The following is a 16230-nucleotide window of genomic DNA, read 5'->3' on the forward strand; positions in this document are numbered from 1 at the left end:
CCTTACCTGCAGCCATCCAGGTAAATGAACGATCTTTATTGGAGAGTGCATGAGGGGTTGCACTGGACTGGCAGTAAGTGATCGCGTTTTTGATCTACGACTCCAACTTTGCCGCGTTCAATGTCCCTTGGGCGAAACCATAGGCACGGGAACCCTCTGCAGTATGGTGGAAACTTGATATCTGATTATAATTCATACGTTCGCTAGATGACTCATCTTTTTTCGTAAAGAAGCGTAGGGTAGCTCGCACTTGTTCTTTTATAAACGTCAAAATTCGACCGGGGTCACAGACAATGGCACCTGAGGGACATCTTTCGGGGCAGTCGCACCCTCAAGCTCCATCGTGGTCGGAAGTACGACTACAGCACCGAAGTGCGCATGTCGTTGGATCTCTCGGCAAACCCGTGCAACGACTTCTACAGTTTCGTGTGCGGGCGCTGGCCGCAGAGTCATCCTGAACAGTCGAATGAGTTCTCTCGGCTGCAATCGGACATCCTTATTGCTGCTTTTAAGAAGCTCGAGCAAGCACGATACGGTGAGTTCCGCCACTGTCACCGTGACGTTGCGAAAGATTAGGGCTGTTGACGTAACACCTTGAGAATAGGAGGGCCGTTGTGCCGTAACCTTTACGCCTTCTCTCGGAGCCCAGATTGGACACAACTGCTTTGTCATCAGTCTGCTGGAACTCCTGTTTTCAATACAATTAGTGAAGTGTAGTCAAACAATTAATGTTTTACAAAAAAATCATATTGAGAAGAGAACGTTGCTTTCATTTTTTTTTTTTCTGGAATAGTTCATTGGCGCAAAGGGCAAAATATGTTGCCTGTCGAGGTGCCAACAGCCTTCTGTTTAAAGGCCCAGCTGGCACACGGTCTCAAGACCGTGTCCCAGGTGGTTGACGTGGTCATTTGCTGCCCTTGGTAGTTTGTGTACCATATTCGCTTTATGTCCCGAAAGGCTGTGCTCATCAATTCGTTCCGTCTTGAAAATAGTTCGTGTACCAGGACATCTTGCGAACGGAAACTTGTATCGAAGCCAATACGAGCACTTGAGCGTCGAGGACCTAATGCAGTTTTCGTGCGAAGAGTGTTGAGGCTAGTCCGCAGTGTGTACAGCTTAATCGGCTCAGATTTGTTTTCAGCTAATCGAAGTTGTTAGCTAGCAGCTCTTGGTATAGTTTATGCACCGTAGCTCCTCTGTGTCCGCGACTCTTGTGCTCATCTCTTCTTTATGTTTGCAGTGTACGTATTTCCGATATCATAAACGGCCGGTTATTTTATCTTATTGTAGGGTGCACATTGGCGGATTTCAGCACACTGGCCTTTGCTCGTGCATCCATCATTTCTGATGTCTCCACATGGGAACCGAAACTAAGGTAGCTCCTAGAAGTATTAGCACGCTGTCACTTCGTGTATGGCCATGACTTTTGCCATGACAACACTCAGTGATGAGACAGGCTTTGACAAATACTCGATGAATCAATGAGCCATGACCTCGAGGAACTCGTCACTCTTTTCGTCAATTATTTTATCGAATGAACACACTGGCTCCGTTTCAGTTGACCCCCAACAGTACTCCGTGTCCGACCACGCTGGGGAGGCGTTTCGCTACTGTCTGCTGACGCACATGAGGAAGTCTGAAGATTTCTCGCCCTTCTACGAGATTCTGCGAACTTTCGGATTCAGCTGGCCACAGGTGAAGGACGGCGAGATCTTCGACATCCTCGAGTTGGCCATGGGCTCGGCCTTGAAATGGGGCATTCCTCTACTTTTCGATGTCGAGGTGAGTCCTGGCGTCACGCCAGTGCCAAGTTGCATAACTGAGTCCGCTGCTGTTTTTGCGCATCCTGGCGTCACGAGTGCTTCAACCATTTAACAGGTATTGCATTTATTCTCGCGACTCAATTACGGTGCACTAATGTCTACACACCGTTTAACATTAAAACGCCATGATTCATGACCAGTCAAGCGGCTCGCCGTTTTTTTCGGATTTTGTTATTAACAGCTATAAACTAATCATGCACATGAGGAAATCGCCGAACATCGCAGTCTCGGCGCGTTATTGGTTTGTGTGGTGATAGCAAACGTAGAGAAATGACTGGTTTGATTGGCTTCATCAAATCGTAGCGTTGTCTGAGGTGCACATACAGAGTATATAGAGGCATATCTGAAGGAACTGGTTTCTCGTTCATAATAACCAGAGGTCTTACCTGATTGTTGCTGAAGAACACTCGACGGCTTCCTTGGCCCTGCTTAGGTAACAACCGATCTGCGCACCGACAACGGGACCATTCTGCGCATCAGCAGGAGTGAGCCGTTGACCACCTGGATCGCACAGTGGTTCAAGACCATCGACAAAGACATTTGGTTCGCCCAAGTTCCCAGGATCCTCGAGCCGGGGCTAGACTACGGTCGCTTTTCATTAAAGGTGAGGACGTTTTAGTCGCCTAGTAATTTATTATATACTTCGAAGCGGCGGACCAAACGGGGAGATTCCATTTAACTTAAGGTGTCGCGAAAACTCGCGAAGCCAAGAGTCCGAACTGTACAGCAAATCAGGCGTCGTAAAAACCTGTAGGAATGATAGAAACCAGAGTTTTCAATTACAGTGACATGCCTTTATTTATCTTGCTTCTTTGACTTCTTTTCTTCTTCTTTCTATAATTGTACCTTCTTCCTTTGCATTTTTAATTTATTTCGTTATCCTCGAGGCTTTGTCGATATTACTGTCAGTAAAAGATAACAAAAAGGTAAAAAAGTATTACGAGCATTTTATGGTAAATATGACAATGAAAACTTTCAGCCGCTCTTTTTAAATCATCTTTAAAGCACTTTTAAAAAAACTACGATGCTTTTTAAAGCATCATCGTTGAAAGCGTGCTTTCAATTGGGAAAAACTTATGAGATACCTTTATAAACAGATTAATAATCCGGAGGCAATTAGACGTTTGATGATGATTAACCGCTTTATTGCATGTTGAGATAAGTTTTGTCTGGATCTCTTAGTCTTATTAATCCCAAACGTGAGAAAGCCCTGACTACGACGGGGTTCGAAATTTTAGATCGCAGCTTTTAGGCGCCCATTTCTGGCTTGAGCGGCGTCGCCGTCGGCGTAACCGCGCGTTGCATTATGGGACGTGTCCCATAATGACGTCACACGTGACGTCACGTGTAACGTCACGATGGTCACGAATGACGTCACTAAGGTTACGAGTGACGTCATAAGGGTCACGAATGACCTCCTGAGGATCACGAGTGACATCACGGTGGAGAAGGGAGGGAGGAGGGAAGGTGAGGGCATGGAGGAGGAGGAGGGGCATACCCTCCCCTCCTCCTCCTCAAGGGATGCGCTCGAATTCGGTATTACAATGGTATTGTAAACGTCTTTCATTTTTTACATCGGTATTTGCTTTGAAATTTTACCTGTCATTTTTTGGAACTCTGTTTCCTCTGAAATACCAGTTCAACAATGGAAATTAGCTGTAATGATCCCCTTATGGAAACCATGGAAATTAGCTGTATGAACCCCATTCCGTGCAGGTGGTTAGGAACTTCGACTGATTTTCCTTATAATAAATAAATATAAATAAATTCAGGGCATCACACCGCAAAGGTATATCCAGCGAAAGTAACGACAATTTGTAATCTTGAGTCGAGTAATTGTGGGAGTAGTTCCTTGTCACGTCTGGAGTAATAAACTGAAAACCAATTTTGCCTGCGCGCGTTAGTTCCATAAAAAGTTGTATTTATCGCCCACAATTCCGGCGTCGCTGGGACGGGAAAATCTTGATTGGCTCATAAGTAGTTCATTCGCCTTAAAGTAAATATTTGAAAACTAGTAGGCGGGGCCGGTATTCGGACCCATGATCCTCCTGTTGCAAGCTAGACACTGACTAGGCCACGCAGACAATCGGTTTTCTTTATTGCCTGGTTTTGGCATATGGTGCCGTACAGATCACAAAAAAAACAATAGACACACAGTGCCTGAATCAGTCAAAGAGTCAAACATCTTTGAAGGTCGCCAGCTCCTCGAGAAGTGGCAGAAAGTCAGGAGGAGGCAGCTGTAGCTCAAGCATTTCCTTAAAAATACAGCACATCGTTTCTACAAAACACTTAAACGCAGGGCGCACGTCGATGTCGGCGTGTCTGTCCGCCAAACGGTATCGCCACAAAGTTAAACTACGGTGGCCGACACGCATGATCATTTCATAAAGTACAAGGCTGTCCCCTCCCTCCACAAACTGATGGCGGATGCCGTGAGGCGTAAACGGAATACTGTTCTTTTGAAGTCCTTTGAAGGACGTCCCAAAAGCACACTGCGTCTCATCACTTTAGGAACGCGTGTTCTATCGTCTTTGAAACTTAGCAAAACAAACAGCTCACCAAACGAGCAACGGGAATACCCCTTCCCTCCAAAACGTCTTTGGCCGGCAGGGTTTGACCATGCAATTGGAAGAGAAACAAAGGTCCTCTTGTAGACGGAGACCCGGCCTCATTCGCTTAATACGTTTCAAAAAATCCTGGCCACGTCCCGCACTGTACAACAAACGGTACAGGGGAGTAGGAAAAGTGAAGCAACCAGAACTTTGATCAAGCACTACCGCCACACACTAGAAATACTCCAGCGAAAAACGCGCTTGCAAAGAAGATATACGCAGCCACGGCCTCTTCCAAAATACAGCGTACAGCAGGACTGAAATCAGTATCCGACGAAACAGTAAACTCGGGGAATGCACTTCTCAAACGTACCTGAATGACTGAACGCAGATAAGGGTCCTTCTGGTCCCCTAGAAAAACAAACCGATTCACAAGTTGTCTGACAAAAGGATGTGACAGACCCAGCCCGCCATCTTTGACACGACGAAAAAGATTGGTTCGGCTTGTCCTCTCCCATACCGAGCTCCAAATAAAAATAGCAAACACAAGGTGCATACGCTGGATATTGACACGCGAGTAGTGTAACACCTGCAACACGTACTACGATAGAGTTTTGAGGCAATAAAGCTATTAGACACCGCTGCACGCGGAAAGAATACTCGAAACATTTTAACACGGGTCTCGCACTCCTTCATTTTTTTTGCGTTCACCTGGAAAATTGATGGTTAAACGTTTCATCTACATGTCAAGCAGCGGTGTTAAAGTAACCTTTGTTCATTCTTTTTAGAAACCGGAAGTTCTCTGGCACAACTAAGACTAGAGCACCACCTGGTTGCGTCTACCGTAAAAAGGGTCTATATATAGTACAGTGGGCAATCGTTGCAGGTGACACAACAGCTTCGGTGTTGAACAACGTTCACAGCGTAGATTGGAGCCTTATCTTTTTACATTACAAAACCAGTCCCGGAACATTTTTATCACACTTCGTACGTCACAGGTTTCGCGCGTCAAACTCTACGTGTGAACAGGCCGATTTCGCGAAATTCCGGTTTTCTCTAAACGGTTGCTCCCTAGAAAGATGCATCGCGTGAATATGGGAGTCACGTGCGTAGTGACGTGTAGCCAAGTCAAAGAATAATTCTAAGCGGTTATACTGAAAGTAAACAAAATTGTTGCATCGCCCTTTTAAACTAAAATTGTGCTCAAGCTTGGAAGAACGTGAGCCTTAATGAGTCCTGAGATTACTCTTCTTCCACCAATATTCTAGGTTTTTTTTATTGGATACCTTAACAGTAGACTTGTACGAGTTGCTGAGAGTCCCCTTCCACTTTGTAGCAGAGCTGCCTGTTTTGTCGGGTTGGTGTTTTTGCCCTGTTGTTCTGACAACGCCCTACGTTGAGCGTACTACGACAGTTTATTGTTAAAGAACTGGGTATTTTGTTTTCTCTTAGAGGCAAAGTAGCAAGGAGTTCTTCATCACTTGCGTCTAAAACTGCCCAAACATTTAGCTTTTTTTTTGTAACTGTTTAGTGGTATTCAAATGCCGTATTAATGTTGTTCGTCCTTTGTCTAGTTAAGTGACGACCTCGAGAAAGAGTATACCTAAGGAGGATGGCTCAATAAAAATGTGCATGTGCTCAAACCTTCCACTGCTCGAAATTTCGGCCCGTTTACCCCAGACTCAGCTTAGAATCAAAAAAGTAAAACCACGCGGGATTGATTAAAAAAAGGGCTCGTCCGGGATTTGAACCCGGGACCTCTCGCACCCGAAGCGAGAATCATACCCCTAGACCAACGAGCCAGCTATAGACGCTTTGCAGCAGCTGTGCATGCGCACCGCCATAACTGACCTTCAGTTTTTGTTTTCCCTTATTACGTTTACTTCACTTCATTATTACCATAGCAGGCTAGGTTATTGCCATCTTAGATTTTATTCTGTCTTTCTCCCCAGCATTGGCTTTTGTGGAGGCTCGTCCACACCAATTTCAGTGCCACGGTATCTCGGTAAAACAAGAGAAGGTCAGCAATGGCGGCTGTATTCTGGCGCGTGTGTAAAGCGTCTATACTCAAAAGGAAATGATGATCAACATGTAAACAAAGAAATGCCTTGGTTATCCAAATGCTCATAAGGCCATGCCCTTACTGGTATATTTGTATGCCGTGCTCTCATCTTATCGAATGCCTTTTATGTACCTCCTGATTATTGCATGGCACCAGATGGGAGTTAACGTGTTGGAACTAACAAAGTCATGTTGGTCAAAGTTGCAGAGCGCTAAAAAAAAACTGTCACTCACGCTTTCACACACACAAGGAACAAAACTCTCACACAGCGCTCACTAACAACTTTGTATTGCGTGATGCGTGAGAGTTTTGTTACTTGTCTGTGTGAAAGTTTGAGTGATTGTTTCTTGATTGCACTGCAACGTCGATTAACATGAACAACCAACTCGCCCAATCTGAAGTTCAAATAGCAAAGTTACTTGTAATCCGTTATTTAATGCAACTTAGTAATGAACTCACTCATTTATGAAAGTGCAACTCGTAATTTAATTCACTGTTACGTTGCCAGTAACGAATTGGTGACAGTTACTCGCTACATTTCTTTCCCTTATAGCCGGGGAGAGAAAGAGAAGCGATGGGGCATGGGGCTCCGCGATTGGTCCTGGCAACTCGCAGCTTCGGCTGTCGTTTCATGTCTGGTGGGACGAAATATAGCAGTAAACTCGTAAGCTTTCCCTTTCGGAAATATTCGAAGCCAATACGGCGAGTATAAGTTCGTCTGCTTTTGCCGCGGGGGTTGCGGTGACGTCAGAACGCCGAGCTCTGATTGGCTCCAATTGGAGGGATAGTGGGTAGACCACAAGGCAGCTTGCTTTGAGGCCTACTCACTGTCCTTCCATCAGAGCCAATCAGCGCTCCTGGCGTCTATAGCGTCGACAACCTCATGGTGTCTGTCACCTGAGTACTTTCATAGGCGTGATAATCGTCACGTGACGCCGACGTCATTGTGACACGTGATGTTTCGTTTACGTCACACCGCGATGTCACGTGACACAGTAACTTCGTCATGGCCGCAGGGCCGCGTGACCTTGTTGTTCCATGACGGTAACTTGGCGCAACTTGAAACTCTGACACCATGAGGTCGAATGACACAGCGACGTCATGCGGTCACGTCACGCGGCCTCGCGTCACGCCTAGTGGTCACGGGACACCAGAACGTCAGAGGACGTATAAATGCGATGCATTTAGAGATCCTTTGGCATGCACCGAAAACACAGGCAGCTTTTGCCACGTAGTACTTTGCAAGCGCACACCAAGTGCTTCAGACAGCTGAAATTTCTGGTAGGACTCTCGCAATCTAGACCGCTCTAACGGGGAAAAAAAAACAAGAACAAAACAAAGATCAAATTGACCGTGTCCGAAACCGTGTGCCCACGTTAGGCTTAGTTCTTACAGTCTTGTAATCGGGCGTTCTCGTCTCCAAGGTAATCGAAGCTGCTGTCAGTGCCTTCTCGTTGCTGTTATCCAAAGACTCGGTCGGAGACGCGGGAAAGCCCGCCTATATCAAAATGAAAGGTAAGTATACACTGGGCCTCATCGTCCATGATGCGGGTTACTGAGCTGCAATACCACCTAGGAGACAAGGCCTCTGCGTGACGTCATCGTTAGCGGATCTTCGATTCGCCCCAAGCGAGCGCTGCGTGGATCCACTAGTAATGACGTTTTGGGGGCAAAGGTGCAGGCCTTCTCTACTATAGTGTGGTATTGACTGAGCTTCGTTGTATTTGGTTCTTTTCAGCTGTTAGACAACAACACTTCCTAGATGGCAAAGCCACTGTGCTGGTTTTCGTACGCCGCTGTGGGCTTTGGTAGTTTTAGGTGACGCTGGTTCCAGTTCAGGAGCGGCCACACCCCTTCGTTCGTAAAACCCCAAAAAAGGTCATGTTTGCGCTTACTACGTCGCTCAGTGCCCCTGACTTGATGACATTTAATTGCGCCGAGATTTTTAGCTATTTCTTTTTTTACGATAATACTTTTTTTTTTCTGCGTAATATAAACAAACAGAAGGTTGCCTGCCATTTTTTAGAACGGACAAGAGCGAAAACTTTCACGATCAAAGGGTCTTTTTCGCAGACGTGAGCCTGTTGTCTCGGGGCCTACTCACGACTGAGCGCTGGCTGGCAGCGATCAACCGTTACCTTCCCGAGGGCGTCAGCCTCGGCCTCGACGACGAGATGCATTTCTTGGACGAAGGCTTCCTGAGGTACCGTTAACGCTGTTTCCATGACGACCCAAAGTTCGTAGCCCGGTTTGGATGAAGGCTGTTCTCACAGGACACGATTTCGGCCGCGCACGGCAAAAAGAGATGTGCACGATTTTTGAAAATCGTATCAGAGTCGACCTGTGCGTATACGATTTCAGCGAGGAGATAAACCACGCTGCCGAGAACGATACAGCGCGACTTTCCTTCTCCCCATCGGCTCCTTCCCCTTCTTGTTGTTCGGGAGATTCGGGACTAAAACAAAAGCAGCGGGTGCCTCGACTGACAGAGGGCGTGAGTGACTGCATCCTGGAACCTACATCATGAGCTTCTTCCTAGGACATAAATCGGTTCAAAGTGGACCAAAATCGGAAGAAAAACTTACTCACGTCCGTACGGCAAATATGGTGCGGAAATGCAGGCGATTATTTTTAGCTACCCCAACTAACTATATCTTCGAAATCTCAGGCCTTTATCCTTTGCTGTGTGCTACTTAGTATCGCTAAATTTAGTTATTACGAAATTGAAGAAAGAAAATGATGCCTCCAGTTACTAAAAAATAAACTAAGTAGAAAAAAAAATTTCGACTATGTACCAGCAGCAGCTTTGCCCCTGATCCTCATGCAATCCGCGTTCCACAAAACTTGCTCAGTATTTTCTCGAATCCGCTCATTTGATTGGGGATCCCCACGGATATCCACGTGGAATATCCACAGGTATGCGCCTATGCCTCCACTAATCTTTCTCCTTTATGCGTTTAGGTGATTTGCAAGGACCAGAGGTTGACGGCTTGCGCAGTACGCAAAAACGCGTGTGTCGCAGATATTCCCAGGCTTTTAAATGCGGTGGCATTCATGAGCGAACAGGACGTACTTTCGCGTCCGTGGCTTGGTTTGTAACCAATGAAGCAGGAGGCACGCATCTGCTATATTGCCTTCTTCATTTGTGCAAAAAAAAGTGTTATATAAATCACGATCTTCTTAAATACTGTTATGAAGGGTCTTATGTTTCTACACACATGTTTATGTTCATATAGTTGAATAGAAACATTTCGAATTGTAGTAATGCCGCAACAAAAGTCGTTGGTTGGTCGCGGGAAGTGAACAGTTAGATCAAGCAATCGTGTGATTTGGTTTTACAGGCGATTGAAGACTTCATAGATGTTAACGAAAAATATTGCTAGAATTTCTACGGCATTTCCTAAGCAGTTTAATAAAGGAATGTAAACGCACGTGCAAGACGGTGCTACATTTTATCGCATTTCAATGAGAACCTACGCTGCGATTTGGGCACCATTTTTATACCACTGTAACTGATCCGCAGGAACATTGGAGACTTCGTGAGGAGTTTCGAGTCCCTGAGGAGGCAGCATTCCGTGGCCTCCATGGCTGGCTGGGTGCTGGCGTACCACATGGGAGCCGCGCTTACACACCGGGTCTTCGCCAACGCCCAGGACCCACTTTCGCGGGTACTTTCTCTAGCCGTCATTTAGGACAACCAGCATATACCCAGCCAACCCGCTTTAACGTACCTGAATGAGTGTTCTTCAGCTCTGCACCGGCCCGCGGGTGGTGCCGAGCCGGGTACTACGCGTCGTTCTCGGGCCTGAGCAGGGCCCGAGACCACGGCAAACATTTTCTCCCATTGTCGAGAAATCTCAGGCCGGGCAGGGCTCGGGCCGTGCCAGATCAGGTATGCATCCCATCAAGCCGGACCTCGGTCGGGTGAGACTTGGGAACAGCCCCGGGCCGGGTCGGGCCTCGAAAGATAGGCGGGAGCACTGCTCTACTTCCGCCTGCCGTTGATTCGGACACCCGAGATAGGGTGGGCAGGCGTCCGATTTCGACAGGGACATTCCCGTCTGAGAGGTTAATTTCTGTCGTCCCGTAATTTTGTCTCAACGAAGACCCATGTGCGGTTTTTTTGAGAACGTGTGTATACTAACAAATTTAGTGCTAAGCAAGTGGAAGAAAGCAAAAAAAAAGTTCACGTGTTTTGGAAGGTACATTATAAACATTAAACATGAAACAAAAATGTTACCTTCCAGAACAATCTTGAACTATTTTTGCTATTAAATCTTCCAAAACATTTTGATCTCGAACACCTGTGCATGAATGATAACTCTTCTATTTTCATTCCCTAAACATGCTTCAGTTTGCTACTTTCTTAGTGTTTAAAGATGGGAAAGAGAGATAGTTGTGATCTGAACGAAAGACTCCGGAAAATTGTGTTTTTACGTTTACTGCATAGAAGTAGAGTATTTTTCTTTACCTCGCCAAACACTGAGGCAGGGCTCGAGTCCAACACATCTACAAAATACGCGTCAAAGAAAAACAAATGGTGGAGTCGGAAAATGTTCGCATAGGCTCTGCACGATTGCGAGCACTTTTGAAAAGGGTCTATCAATTTAGCGAACAAATACCAGTTTAATGTGCCTTCTGTCCGCTGTGCTACGCCTCTTCTTGTAGGCCGTGTACCAGTGCCTGGACCTCGTCTCGGAAATGGCGGACTACCCGCTAAGTTGGTTCTTGACCGAACAGCACGTGACTCCAGACGACTGGAAAGCCACCAGCAGCCTCCTGGACGACGTTCGGGAGTCCATGTCCCATTTTTTCGACTGGATGGACGAGTCTACCAAGAGCATAGCCCTGGACCGCCTGCGAGCACTCAGGAACATCGTCGCTTATCCGAGCATCGCCGCCACCAAGCACAGTCTGGAGACTCGCTATTCCTTTCTGGTACATCGAAACTTCCTACGATGCGCAGTCGACACGAAAACAAAAGATTAGCACAAGAGGTCGAAAGCCGGAGCGGGGAAATTGACAAAGGCGGCAGTATACTTTGTCGCCATGACATGGAAAGAAACCGAGGGTTAGGTCGTACCTAAGACCCACCGAATACTTTACTGGGGAACGTTTCTAACTCCGGGAAAATCCAATGGCCGCGGGGCCAACAGCTTTTGCGTAATCGGAATGACTGGACGCGTACCCCGGGGTTTCCCCTTTGAATTTTTGGAATAAGGAAGAGGCGTCCAAGCAAGGCCAGAAATGGGGACGAAATTTCACTCGGGCTTTGCGCATCTCCCCGCAGGGCCACCGGGCGTTCTTGAGGATGTGCGCTCGAAAAAGGCCAGTTCCTCGAGCCCCCGTCATGTTCCGGAACGGCGTTTGTCAGAAATGCGAGCGAACCTTCGACACACTCGTTCCATGGCGAAGACGCGCCGTTCAAACGCCTCTTTTTCCACCGTGGAATTAGCTGTGCTGCTGATAGCCGTTGAGCTTCTACTTGGCCGCCCTTCGGTGGGAGTACCGTGCGTCGGCCGGTTTCAGTCTGTGCGTCTCTGCGTTTTTTTTCTAGACTTACTGGGCTCTCACTTATACGGTGATAGGAAGTATTGGCGACGTGCGCGACCGAAAGCGTCACTGTGGTCGGCCTTCCACGATTGGCCGAACGATGACTATGACGTCGGAAAGGGGATTTATCATCGACGGAAATAAGAGGAATGAAAGAACTTTAATTTTGACGGTGTTGGCAGTGTTGCTTTGAGAGCGCAATGATTTCAAGCTTCCACCATGCTAATAACAAACACCATCGAACTTGTTGTTTGCAAGGTAATGACGTCACAAGGGGGAACCATAAGAGGGCGCCACCAAAACATCTCGCCGCTAATAGGTGTTGATGCTGAACCTACTAAAGTGTGAATATTTTAGCCGCTACGAGTTCGGAAACTTGCAACACGGCATAAAAGATCGACTGCTAATTACGCGCCTGCCTATTAACGCGCTTAAGTTTTTGACTACTTCGTAGCCGCGCTTACAGTGTCTCGATGTTGTCCGGGTACTGACCTGCCCATCCTTAATTTCAATATATTTTACATGTGCAAATGACAGACATTTGTCAGCTTACAGAGCGTATACTGAGACATCTTTTTTCTCTAATAGTATTTTTTTTTTTTTATTATTTCAGCGCGAAACCGTAAAGCCTCCTTTCGGCCGTGCCTACATGGAGACGAAGCGAATGGTCCGCGTTCAGAGGAATCGGTTCCTCAAGAAAGCCATGGCTCGACAAGACAACGATTGGTTCTCGGTGCCGCTGGTCAATGCCATCTTTCTTCCCTACTACCATATCATCGTGATACCAACCTCGATAATGCTGCCACCTCTCCTCGTGAGTTGATGTACCTACCGCCCTCCTGCCGCTGTACTGTCTCGAGTCAAAACACTTTATGATTGTCAGTCTCGGGAGGTGTTCCTAATTTCCGTGATGGGCGTCGGGAATGGTAGTGGAGGGGTATACTTCACTACGGGAGGACGCTGAGTCCGCGTGTCCTTCAGTAGAGCCGTTCTTACTGTGAATATTTGGAAACGTTTTGAAGATTCAGACAACCAGTGAGCTACCTACATCTTAAAGGGACACTGGCAAGGTGTTTATGCTCGCCAAGGTTGTTATTTGTACATGACATAGAAGAGCCCGGTTAGCCAGAGCACAATTTGCGGCTCGAAATTCGTTTTCTTTCCGCCCGAAAACCGTCGATCGAGAACTGGGCGGCTTGAGTCGCCCTCACCGTCTTCTCCGTGGTCACGTGCCGTTTTGTGTGGTTTATACACAACCACCAAAGATAGTCAAAGTCGTGGGTCACTGAAGGCACACACTCAATAACAAAAATGCTCCTCCCACTGCGGGACATTAGAAAGGCTTGTAGGTGGACACCTAGATAGTTAAGAATAGAGCTCGCGTCCAATAAGTACACTGCGCTGGCCTTACGTAGACAACGTCAAAATCCTAGATCATAAAAGTGAACTGTCCCGCGGCCTTCAGGTGCCCCAGCTCCCGGCGGCCACGTACGGCGGCATGGCGCACGTGCTCGCGCACGAGGTAAGCCACGCCTTCGACGTGGACGCTGCTCCGGCCAACGCTGACGGCCTGTACCGCGAGTGGTACTCGCCGATCACGCGGAGCCGCATCCAAGACCGCAAGCTCTGCCTGCGTGACATGTACCTGGTGCCCGTCAACCTGCCCTGGGTCACCGAGGGCGAAGACTACGCGGACGCTTTGGGCCTGACGGTACGCCTCTGGCCCACTGCCCTGGGCTATGCCGCCCGGAAGACAAGGCCTGCTCAATACGTCATCGTTGGGGTAGAGTCCCGACCCGCCCCAAGCGGCAAACACGGCAAAACTCGACGGAAGTCGCCGCAAGGTGGCAGACGCGTCAGCCTTGGCCAGCCTTGGCGACGACACGCGTGCTAGCGTTGAGATCGTTGCGAGACGCGCTGATGGCGATGCTAACGCAGTCTATGCGATGTTTTTTGCTTTGTTTTTTTCTGAGGGGGGGGGGGGGCGGGGGCGGGCGGGCGGGCGGGCAGGAAAGGAAGAGACCTTGTCTTCTACATGGCGCTGGCTAAATTCGCACCTTGGGATTTTTTTTTTTTTTTTTGTCGGTATGGAGCTTTCGCGAGAAATCCCAGACTGGCGAACTATCGCCCCATGCTTGTCTCTGATTGGAAGGATAGTGGGTAGACCTCAATGCTAGCTGTCTTGAGGACTACACACTATCCTTTCAATCGGAGCCAATTAGAGTTCAGCATTCTTGTGTCACCACAACCCCCTGCATGCTGAACAAGCGGAAAAACTTTCGCTCCGAATAGGGCGTTTTAACTAGCGTAATTCGCTCACCATTTTGTTGTCAGGAGTTGTCTGGCGCGTCCTGAGGGCGAGTGTTTCGAGCATCCACGTGACACCCCTTAAAATCGGTAGTGCACAAAAACTTTTTTCATCGTGCCCGTTTTTTTTCCCTGATAACTAAAACATTTTATCATTCACTCATTTTAACAACAAAATAGTGGATTGACGTCATGTGAAAACCCCCTGTAGTATATGCTGTCTGTGCGTGGAGGCAGGATTCTACAGCTCACTCGAGTCCATTTACGTCCTGATCGAGCTGCGCCATGCCAATGAAAAATTGGTTACATGCAAACAACTAGGGAGAGCGCAGAAATGGGTCGTGGCTACAGACGACTTACCGGAACCGGATGTCACCACTTCCCCCTCCCTCTGGCCTCAGCATCACTTGGTAAATGGCGAAGCACGTGATGGCAAGTGAGTGTGTTGGAATGTACGTCGACGGTATGCTGTCACATGCATAGCTCTGGCTCGTTATATGACTGTAGTCCTTGCCGAGTTACGTTGAAACAAAATATAGTATGCCCTTTCACCGGCTGGCGGTAATTTCCACTTGTTCTTGACAAGGAGAACTAATTTCGGGGTGCGAAATGACAACAGAAAGTATCCGCTCAGCAACGAGATCATCTCAATGGTAGCCAGTATGACGTCGTTGCATGCCTGTTGGAGGTTAACAGAAGACCCTCCTACAAAGCCCTATGCTCTCCATGGACTAACGATTTCGATCCACTTCCAGCGATCGCTATGACACAGTGAAAAGAGATGAGGGCTTTGAGGAAGGTACCTGTCCCGCTATTCTCAACCCGCAACAGACAGTCAATCGTTCTATGCCGCATCCGGGGAAACTCTCCGCTCACGTACAGGTGGCAGCCAAGGCGTTCCGACGAAGGATGCTGCCCGAAGCGCCATCCGGCGTGGCACAGTTCAGCAACGAGCAGCTCTTCTACGTGAGCTCGTGCTTCAAGTGGTGCAACAGCAAGGGCCGCCCCCAGAGCAGCAGCGGGGCCAATCAGGCACAGGACGACGTTCATTCGTCGATGTACAGGCGCTGCAACGCTCCGCTGTTGGCGCATGAACGGTTCTTCAAAGCCTTCAACTGCACGCCTGGAGCAAGCATGAGACCTCGGAGGCAGTGTCCTTTTCCCTAAAGGCCGGTTCACGCACTTGCGACTGCTTACCGAGTGTTCAAGACCCCTTACGACGAGAGTAAAGCCCATCTTGCGCCATCTATTGGGCAGTTGGGGAATGCTTGGGATTTCCGTTTGTATATTTCGCGCATCATTCTTTCTTTATTGGCTTGAAAAAACTTTTGACAATGTTATAAAGAAACACTCCTCCCATAGATAGCACGCACAATTTACTTTTTTTAAGTACCGCAAAACCTTTGCCCTAGTGGAATGCAGTTCCAGGACCACCTCATAGATGGTGCCAGCATGCTCTCTACTCTCTTCGTAAGATCGCAAGAACTCGATTGTAAGCAAACGCAAGTGTGTGAGCCAGAGTGAGCTGCCAGAAACAGTGCCACATAAAAAAGCATTATCGAGGCTGGTCAAGGCTGGGGTCGAACGAGCACACCAGTCTAGATCTGATCACATTGCTCATTTTTGGTTCTGATTCATTTCGATCGGCGGGTTCGCAGTTCGTGATACTAGGGAAGTTCTATTCGTTGATCAGAAAGAAAAACGAAAGCTGAAAAAGCCGATTGATTCAAATAGCCGTGCAGTCCCAATAAAATCCTTATTTTATACTATATTATTTGGGAAAAATATAATAATGATCAATAAAACTCTCATTACCATATTTCTATTTAAGGATTCTTCAACAAACTTCAGTATAACCTTTCTGCGCGCTCTCTTAAAATGGGCCGGGAAAATAGGCACCTCACCGTAGCCAGCTACAATTTTCGTCAAGTCT

The 16230-nt window shown here is 47.6% G+C and overlaps 1 protein-coding gene and 1 non-coding gene across 2 annotated transcripts; one reads left to right on the plus strand and one right to left on the minus strand.

Moving 5' to 3' along the window:
• Nucleotides 1-15486, plus strand: LOC115308209 (neprilysin-1; the record flags this gene model as incomplete). The annotated part of the gene is made up of 11 exons (XM_029974545.2): nucleotides 1-20; nucleotides 291-535; nucleotides 1559-1782; nucleotides 2257-2427; nucleotides 7862-7952; nucleotides 8511-8640; nucleotides 9961-10105; nucleotides 11106-11375; nucleotides 12604-12804; nucleotides 13456-13701; nucleotides 15180-15486. Coding segments are annotated over 11 exons (2028 nt in total), but the record flags the coding sequence as incomplete, so codon positions are not given.
• Nucleotides 6106-6177, minus strand: Trnap-cgg. The gene has a single exon. It is a non-coding gene; the product is annotated as a tRNA-Pro (tRNA).
• Nucleotides 15487-16230: the final 744 nt, after the last annotated feature.

Source organism: Ixodes scapularis, unplaced genomic scaffold (genome assembly GCF_016920785.2).
Source record: "Ixodes scapularis isolate PalLabHiFi unplaced genomic scaffold, ASM1692078v2 PGA_scaffold11__112_contigs__length_91849675, whole genome shotgun sequence".
Classification (NCBI taxonomy): Eukaryota; Metazoa; Arthropoda; class Arachnida; order Ixodida; family Ixodidae; genus Ixodes; species Ixodes scapularis.